The 10278-nt window shown below is 35.6% G+C and overlaps 1 protein-coding gene across 1 annotated transcript; it reads right to left on the bottom strand.

Moving 5' to 3' along the window:
• Positions 1–754: 754 nt before the first annotated feature.
• On the bottom strand, positions 755–9489 carry LOC127647526 (uncharacterized). The gene is made up of 9 exons (XM_052131802.1): positions 9354–9489; positions 8871–8991; positions 8265–8440; positions 7972–8154; positions 5533–5703; positions 3859–3946; positions 3428–3753; positions 3295–3333; positions 755–1308 (listed from the first exon to the last, which is right to left on the bottom strand). Exons 1-9 carry the CDS (start codon positions 9402–9404, stop codon positions 910–912), a joined length of 1554 nt encoding a protein of 517 aa, XP_051987762.1. The 5' UTR covers positions 9405–9489; the 3' UTR covers positions 755–909.
• Positions 9490–10278: the final 789 nt, after the last annotated feature.

The raw sequence follows: 10278 nt of genomic DNA, 5'->3' as shown, positions 1-10278 counted from the left end.
ATAGTTGGCTAACGATGCTTTTGGGAAACGCACCCTGGTTCGCGCTTAGCAGATGCCGCCAAGGCAAGTTCAAAACAAAGCGCGCGCGCGCTGTACTGTGATTGGTGGCTCGTTTGACCAGTTACATTTTTATCCACTCATAAATAAAAAGGAACGACTGATTTTGAAAATGTAGTAGAGTAAAAAGATATTTGACTTTGAAATGTAGTGGAGTTAAAGTAAAAGTCTCCCCAAATTTAAATACTTCAGTAAAGTACAGATACACAAAAAAGCTACTTAAGTACAGTAACGAATTACATTTACTTCGTTACTGTCCACCACTTAACATAGACATCTGTAGACATGAAGTGGCAGCTTCAGCCATTTGCAGCTATGAAAAGTTTGGCGGCTGCAGCAGCCATTTAGGTTTTGGCTGAGCCGGCTAGCCAGCCAATAACTTCATCAGCCAGCCATTATTCTCAAAACAAATGGCTTCGGGCTCTAAACAGGCATAAAGCATCCTACATTTTCTTATTTATTTATTCTTATTTTATTTATTTATAATTCACAGAAGATTGTCAAAACACAACAAAGACAGCACAGGCCTACTTGCTCATCCTATATTTCCTTTTTATCTTTGCATAATACATTGACACACAATATACATTCTTGTCATTCATTTTACACAAACCCTGAGCTGTGAACAAAAAGCGAGTAACATGAGAATATGTTTTCCAAGTGCTTATTTTCCAATGTAAACATTGCTTGTGTTGAATTGCTCATTTGAAACCATTTTTGGAAATTCACTTCAGGGATATTTGAGATTTCTAAACTGAAATGTTTAGCTTGACTTTTAACACTAATGTTCATCCATACCTGGTCTGTAACCAGTGTGAATGGACATATGAATTGACCATGTCTCTTTTTTTTCTATTTCTTTCTTTTTTCTCTGTCTTTCTTCTCTTTCCTCCCCCCACTCTTTCCTTTTCCCTTCCTAGCCTCCTTGCTTGTCTCTCCTCTGTCTCGTCCATTGCTCTGTTGCAGCTGAGTGGTGTGGACTTTCTGGATCAGTGAGAAGTAGTCCTCATATGGGCTGATTTGACTTGTCGTGTCTCCTGAGTTGGGACAGGAGGGTCTTGAGCGTCCCTGTCTGGCAGGAGACCTGTGAGGGGATGCAGATCTAGAGCGATGCTTTCTGGGTGGGTTCACATTGAGAGAGGCCAGTCTGCCAGGTTTGAGGCAGAGAGGAAGTGCAATAGCCTTTCCTGCTTGTTCGATTGTGAGGAAGACTTCAGGGAACTGACAAGGCTGATTATCTGTTCCAAGTCTCTGAAAGGGACATGAAAATAATTTCACCTTAACAGTTTATTTAAATTTTTAAATAAAGCATAAGACATTTGTAGCAACTCATAATGTAACAACTGCACAAAACATAATAAGTTAAATATAATACATGTTCATAATGTAATAACACTTTATGCATAATATAATAGGTTATTTCATGGGAAATGAATTGCATTATAAACTTACTGTAGCAACTCATAATGTAATAACATAATGTAATAACAGTACATATTGTAATAACATAATGTAATAACAGCACACAATGTTTAAGTGAAACATAATGTTTATAAAATAATAATTTTCACTCAACATAACATTATGAGCACAAAACTTAATATGTTTTATTTTTTCAAATATTTTCATAAAAATATAATAATTTTGTGATTGTGATCTGCTCCATCATTTTGAGTCACTTTGACCAAGAAACACATTTTGGGCTTTATGTACTGAATTAAAAAGTCTATTAGTTTTCTAATAATAAAACAAAAAGTACTACTGTAAAGGAATATCAATGTTCTTATTTTAATTGTTTGCCTTAAAAGGACACTATTGTTTTGTTTTGAAAATGATTACAATATGACAAAAGTATACATTTTGTAATGTACATGTTTTTGGTGAGTTCATAATGTAAGACATTTCTCATTTTGTAATAACCTATTACATTTAGCAAAAAATCTTTATTACATTATACAATCTCACATAATGTAATTATTATGTTTTGAGAAATTCATTACATAATGATCATGTGCAGTTATTAAATAATGTGCAGTTAATTACATTATGAGTAGCTACAACATTGCTATGTGTTCATTGAAACAGTCACCATCTAAACAAAGGAAAACCTCATAGGAGGTGTAATCTTAAAAAGCACTTGGATGTTTTTTATATGCTTATAAATGTATATATGTTTTACTAACGTTTAATTTAAGGAGTCCAAATTGGTACTTTATACTGTACATTTCACATTAAAAGGTAATTTTCATTGAAATATGCAATGAACAGTGCTGGGTAGTAACAGATAACATGTAATCTAGATTACATAATCAGATGACAAAAATCGAGTACTTGTAATTGGAATACATTACATTTTAAAATACACATACTACAGTTACTTTTTATAGATTACATGATTACATATTAACAATGCAGCGGCAGTAAATTGTTAATAATTTTTTGATCATCCTAATCATTCTCTTTTTTTTGTTCATTTTATGATTATTTATGTTGATTTATGCTCATTATCGTTTGTAATGTTGCTAGTGTTTTATGCACTAAAAATGAACTACGTCTCAGTGTTTTGAATTATAAACTTTGGCCATGCACTGTCATTGTTATTAGATTGAATGTTTATTTCATTCATGTAATGTTTAATGCACATTTTGTGAGTAATAAAGAATGGAATACTTCTTCCTCTTTGTACTTTTATGTTAAATGATTATCCTACTCAAATGCATGACATAAAATAAAATAAGGTTGAAAGTAATCCCAAATTAATCCAAAAGTAATCAGATTAGATTACCATAAAAATCTATTCCATGAGATTACATTACTGATTGCATTTCATGTCATGTAATTTGTAATCAGTACCTGATTCCAATTCACAAGTAAACTACAAAGCAATGGCAAAAGTAATTCAAAAGTAATCAGATTATATAGTATAAAAAATTATGTAACTGTTACCATTTAAATCGTGTAATTTGTAATCAGTATGATTTACAATTCAGATGTAATCTACCCAGCACTGCGTGATGTTGATAATACTTTCTGACAAGTTTGAAAGTTTCCTATTTTAAATGTTTATACATTGGTCCCATAAAATGTAATTTTAAGTGCATTACTGTTCAAGAGTTTTTTTCTTTATTTTTACAAATTGAGGGGCGGATCAAAATTATTTTCGTAGTCAACAGAGCTTAAGTTGCATTTAGTGTTGTGTTAAGAGTATATTTGCAGAGTAAGCTTCAATTCACCTACCTGCTGTTGGGGAAAGGACATGGAAATTTGAAATGTTATCTGTGAAACAAGAATGTACTTCAGATTAACATCAACTCTGTCCATCTAAAAGCAGAAATAGATGCACGGTGAACATGAGTTCCCAATCCCTCACCTGCATGGGCATGTCATCATCGTACAGTAATCTCTCCTTATCCGACACTGGGCTGAATGAGGCTGATCTGGGGGGAGGCCTGACAGGTGGTTCTGAGTCACAGAGTGTCAGGGTGGGAGAAGCCGGTATGGAACAAGCTTTTTTGGGCACTGCAGGGGATGCGGGGGTCAGGACAATTTGCGGGGCTGATGTTTTATTTTTCTTCCCCTGAGTCCCAATGCTGGGATACTGGAAACCTGGCAGAGAGCTGAGTGTCACACACTGGTCATCAAGTCGTCGGCTTTGAGAGTCGGCCACTAGCTTGAAAAACGTGTCTGGGTCGTCAACTGCATGCAACAAGTTAATAAAGTGTGAAAGATTTGGATTACAGTCATACAGTATTTGATGATATGTATGCAATCAATAATCTCATGTAATCAAACCTCATTTACCTGTGGGTTTATTGTTTGCAAAGTTTGGAGTGGAGGAAGTCTTTTTGCTGGGTTCAAATGAACAACACTGGTCATCCATTCGTCCTCGCTGTACATGATGTACAAGAGAAAATAACTGATCCTGATCAGAACTGTTCTGTGCCTGAATTGGGGGAGAATATGTAATTTTTTATTAAGGGTAAATATTGACCCGTGGAATTGATTTCAAGGGCTGTTTTTTTTTTAACCTTTATAACAGCATGTTTTTTGCTAACCATAGAAAACCATGCAGCATGTCATCCATTTAGGTCAAAAACGTATCAATTGATATCTATTTTCAAACTGAACAATTATGCTGTCAACCATATCTTAAAAGAACGCTACATGATGATTACAGACTATATCCTTAAAAAAGTAACGAATAGAACTTTGCATATCAACTTATAATCAGATCACTTAATAATCAATATAAGCAATTCATATAATAATACAGGCTTCACATTTTTTATGCTGTTATTATTGATTTCAAAGCCATATATTTTGAGAGAAAAAAAAAAATATTTAAAAAATACATGTGTGTCATCATTGTTTTCCATTTTGGGTAACACAGTATACATTTTTTAATGACCCTTTAAGTCCATTTGTTTTACTGCTTGACTTAAATTGTGAGATGCTGTTTGATTTAGTTTATGAATGTCCAATGAAAGGAGTGTTTATTGGTGCTGCATTAATTTAAAATGTATGATTAGATTTCTCAAAACATGCAATAAGTAATCCAAAAGCAATCCAAAAGCAGTCAGATTTGATTTCCTAAAATGTGTCATCTAAAAGATTAAGTTACTGATTACAATTTTAGACATGTAATTTGTTTTCAGTACCAGATTACCATTTGGAAGTAATCTGCCCAACACTTTTAGATAACTAAATAGGTCTAAAACAAAATATAACAAAATATCAAATGTTACAAATAAAAAAATAATAATCACATGGGAAGTCAGCATGTTGTTTCCGAGAGATCAGTTCTCTTGGATTGGACACATTATGCCGACTCACTGATAAGCCACCTATCAGACATTTTTGCATTGGCTCCAGCATGTTTATCTTCCCCTGTGGCACGACCAGAAGCGCATTGTATCAGCAGCATGGGAGACCCATTTTGGGATCCCACATCGAAACAAGGATGTAATCGTGTTCGCATAATCAATGATGAGTGCGATTTGAGAGGTTGCATTTTTCTCTGGAACATTACACTTTTATTACAGTGATGGTTAGGTTTAGGTTGGGTTGGGGGTAGAGTTTATAAAACATGCATTCCTCTACAGCTGATAACAACTAGCATCACAACTCGCTTTTGGCGCCCCTCTGTGGACATTACTCCTGGAAAATGGGGCTCACACATGCTCATACGCCCAACAACACTTACCGCTTTGGACACTGGGGGCAGTTTTTGCATTTCAGTAAATACAGACCAATTTCAGCTAAAGAAAAGTCAACCTACAGTTTCCGATTTCACTGTCAAATTAGTATGTACCTCAAGCCCCTATTCCGCCCCTGACATGAATGGAAAGTAGTATGTATTCAAGTTTAAAATCATCATAAAAAACTGGTGATAATTTAGTGATTATTTTCCAGGTTACAGTAGATGCATTCCATTAGACGCTTTGTCAGGATGTATTTGTGTAGTTGATGCCCCACCTGTGAGTCAGCAGTGAAGGTGTCTGATATCCTCTCCGATTTACTGGGTGACCATGATTCAGATGGAGGGTTATTCAGGGATGCAGGTCGAGAATGAGACCTCCTCGGGGGGGCAGGAGACCCCAGCTGGATATGGGGAGCAGAGCAGCGCTGATCATCAATCCGAGAGCCCTGCCAAAGAGAAAGTAATACAAGAGTGCATCGTGATCACAGAGTGCTTTTAAATTAATTATACTGAGTCTAGGTTTCTATTTCTGGGTATTATAAATTATGAAAACAGGAGAGCATGAGTAAATGTTGATTAGGACCTTAAAATAAACCCTTTTTTTGTTGACCTATATTTGGATCCTTGCCCATGATAGAGCTGTGCATCAATAGTCTGACAAAAGTCTCTCAAAAGTAGTAATATAAGGAGAAATCAAACCCAATCTCGTGAGAATATACGAATATTATGAGATGGCGAATCCGGAAGAAATTGTACGACTTTGTTTGTTAAAAAAATTACATCTTATACATCAACCAATCATATACGCTTTCCAGATGTCTCTTAAGATCCCGATGTTTTGTTTGTTCCTTGTTAATCTAAATTTGTATTGAGGCAAAGGTAAGCTTGACAATGAAGTGTAAGAACTTACCCAACCCTAAACCCTTTCGGGTTCAGAATGTGCATTCATGAATTATTTTGTAATTTTAACCCCTAACCCAAACTCCATACCTAAACTTGACACCATAAATGTTAACCTGTGATCATGATTGTAATTGATAGATAAGTCTTGTGTACGATGGAAGAAAGAGAAAAAATGGGTTTTTGAAAGGAAGCGTATGTAATTGGTTGGTGAATGAGTTCACAACTTAGTCATAGGATTTGTTAGGGTTAGGGTTAGTTAGGGTTTGGGTTAGACAAGGGTTAGGGTTACTCTATACCTAAACTTGACAGCATAAATGTGAACCTGTGAGCATGATTGTATTTGATAGATATGTCTTGTGTATGATGGAAGAAAGAGAAAAATAGGGGATTTGAAGGAGAAGAGAGAAGCGTATGTAATTGGTTGGTGTATGAGTTCACAAATAAGTAATTAAGTGATTTCTTAGGAATTCGCCATCTTGTACTATTCTTACGAATTCTAATGAGACTGTTAGAGAAAACAAATAATAGTGTTCAATGTAAAGAGTACTCTTCCAGAATTCAAAACTTCATCCAAAAACCAAAAAAAGACCCATCCAAACATGGTGAAAAAATAAGGAAGAATTAGTATAGATACTTTTATTTCTAAACACCAAAAGAACTAACAATACTAGCAAAAACTGCAGCTTTGTGTAGCACCTGCCGCTCTGCATACCCTTCTGAATCCCAATGTTAGAAACATGAGGCTTTAGAAGGTCCCTGATCAGTTTGTACTTACAGTGTAGCGGCACATTTCAAAGTGGCTTGTTTTGTGAATCTGTTCCAATGAAAGAGGATGTTATTGAATGATGGGACTGCGCAAACTATATTGGACCCGACAGCAAACCTGCAGCCTGTATGTAAGCTCATTTCACAAGCAAAAAGTGCATTTCATTAAGTTTCAAAGATACAACGCAGCAAAGATGGGTTCAGAGAGAGGGTGGAAAATTGACATACAAACAAAAACCTTGACTAACATTAAGTGCACTTAAAAAAATTTAATAAAAAAGGAAATATGCACGATATAACACCTTTAAATGATAAAGGCCACACATCATCGCAATACACACCTGCAATCTGGAGACCATATTGAAGAGTTGATCCTGGTCCTGAACAGAAACATGAGAAGATCTTTGTGTCCCTGACAAGTTAATTGTCGCTCGCTGGTCATCTAACCGTCGATTTTGGGTGTTCGTAATAAGTTTAAAAAACTGCTCAGCATCTTGATCTATTTGGAAGGTGTGTAGAAACATGTACTAGTAAATGAAACTGAATTGAGGGTTTACCTTTTAAATGTATGATGAATTATAGAATGTGTTAAGACTAACCTGATTGGTTATTATCCATATGTCTGGGAGAAGGTGATAAGGGGTTAATCGAGCAGCGTTGTTCGTCCATACGTCCACGCTGAACTTGACTAACTAAATTCAAAAGCTGGTCCTGCTCGACCTTATGGATTAAGAACAAGAATAACAGGCATGAAAGTATTTAGACACTTTCTGGTTGTCCATATTATTGGACATTGATGTGATGAATTACACCTGTGGTTCCTCTGCTGATACACTTGTGTGAATGACTTCATACATCCACTTATAATCATCTTGACACCAGAAGTATTTGTAAAAATGGCTAATAAAGTAAAGTTAGTTCTGAAAAAAGGTCTAGCGTCATTTGTTTGCTGATGGCACTTTTTGATATCTATTTTAAAGAACTCCAAAGATTTCTTTAGTGTCCAAATACTTTTTGGGGGGCCACTGTATGACATTAATGCTTACTTGTGAAACTTCATACTGCATTTTGTCCTTGTCTGAGATTGGGTTGAAAGACGCTGATCTAGGTGGGAGCGTGTTAAATGCATCCGAATCGGTGGTACTCGCCGAATTGAAACTTGCCCTTCTGGTAGAGCCCAGTGACCCAGGGGACAGGGTGCTTTTTGGAGGGGTGCCTCTTCTGAAACTCTAGAAGACAGAGAAAGAGGACTGCAACATATTTTCAAACCTTCCCCACAATATCATGTAATGTATTCTATTTACTGTATATGTTCTAGACAGTTCAATTGAAGACTTACGTGAGCTCTGCTGACCATGTTACAAATCTGATCAAAGTTTGCCTTCAATGTATTTCCCTCTTTTTGATCTTTGATGGTGAATGCCTCCATCCCTGGTAATGAAGTTAGAGTCACTCGTTGGTCATCTAATCGTCGACTCTTACTATTGACCAGGAGCTGGAATAACTCATCAGGATCTGAGTTAGTAAAAAGAGATGGAAATGCAAATGGCTTAATACTAAAGCACAATTGGCAACACTTTACAATAAGGTTCTACATGCTAACATTGGTCAAAGATATATTGCTGGATTAATACAAAGACGAGGAGAAACGAGTCAAAATAAATTTTTGTGGTAATCAGTATTACGCCACAAATGCTGTCCATTGCGCTTATCTTGTATTGAACCCGGAACATTCCATTAATATTAATTTATAAATATACTATTGTTTGTTGTTAATACATGTTAGTTCATAATGCATTAACTAATGTTAACATAATACTGAACAATTTGTAATGTTAAATATGTATTAGTATATGCAGAAATTATGCATTAATTACTGCCAAAAAGCAATGCACTGTAATTAACTAAGGAAGACGTAGTATCATGTAATGGACAGATTTCTGACCTTGGCTGTAGACATGAACTTGTGATGTTCTCGGACCAAAGGAGCAGCGCTGTTCATCCATTCTTCCTCTCTGAGCATTACTAACAATGGACAGCAAATGCTCCTGTTCCACTGAAACTTCCTTTAAGGACAAACACATTGCATTCAAATTATTTGAACATGAATTAACACACAGTAGATGCATTAAAGGGAAAGTTCACCCAAAAATGAAAATCACCCTCATGATGTTCCAAACCCATATGACCATTTATTTTCATTTTATGAAAAATAAAAATAAAATAAAAAAATAAAAAAGATGCAATGAAAGTGAATAGTGACTGGGGTGAACAATCTGCTTAACATCTCCTTCAGTGTAGAAAGAATGAAAGAATAAAAAAGGGGTGAACTATCCCTTTAAAATTCTGTACATTGTCAATAATGATTTGTATTAAACCACTAAACTGACAATAAACAATTAGAAAAGTGTAAAGAAGTGTGAAATACCTTGTCCATGTTGTTTACCCCTGTTGTTATCTCCACTTCTACAATCTTCATTTGGATACTTCTAAAATTAAAATCCAAACATCAGCCCATGCGCCTTCTAAACAAATAGTAGATTCATACTGTGGTCTATCTCTCATTAAAACACCAATGTGTGCAAACTTGCTATCCAGCTTTTCCCCACACTGAAATTAAGCTCTCTGAGGATGAATAGAGTGCTTTTAGAAGGTCTTAAGCTTCAAATTAAAAACCTGCACCCATTAGGAAATCGAGTAGGGGCCACTTCTATAATCCCAGATAAAAACAGTTAATCCTCTATTTCGTGGAGCGATGATCTTTTATCATGGAAGACTACAATCATTTGAGCATTTACTCTGTGACATCAGCTTCCGTGTTTAGGTTGATAACTCTATGGAACCGATTAATGTATTTCTGAAAATCAGCAGACAGTCGACTTATGCAAAGCCCTCAATATGGGTAAATTATCTGTAGGGTCGAAAGCATAAACCTAGCCTAAAGTCTCAAAGGATAATTACATTAGAGAGGGATAATGTATAGTCTATCTAAGAGTCTAAAAGGTCAAAGGGGACAGAAGAGTAGCAACAGTGACCCCCCACAGTGCAACAGTTCAGCATAATTTAAAATAAAAAAAATTCAGTTTCAGATGCCATTGTAGAAGTTCAATATTCAGTCAGCCATGATTCATTTAATCCAAGAGTGAGTGTCGAATTACAGGACAGTAACTGAGATTAAGCTAGTAGTATTCAGCTGGTCATGTGATTAAAAATGGCAGCCCCCATGAGGGCTCCCCTGTCCCATGAAGAATAATACAGCTTTTATAAGGTTACTGATATAACTAGCGTCCTCATCACATGAGTGCTCATGACTTTATAAATATGTTGCAAAATTGCAAATCAATTCTTTTACT

This window comes from Xyrauchen texanus, chromosome 8 (genome assembly GCF_025860055.1).
Source record: "Xyrauchen texanus isolate HMW12.3.18 chromosome 8, RBS_HiC_50CHRs, whole genome shotgun sequence".
NCBI classification, from domain to species: Eukaryota; Metazoa; Chordata; class Actinopteri; order Cypriniformes; family Catostomidae; genus Xyrauchen; species Xyrauchen texanus.
The sequence above is the reverse complement of the archived record's forward strand: the minus strand, read 5'-3'. Positions and strand labels throughout refer to the sequence as shown.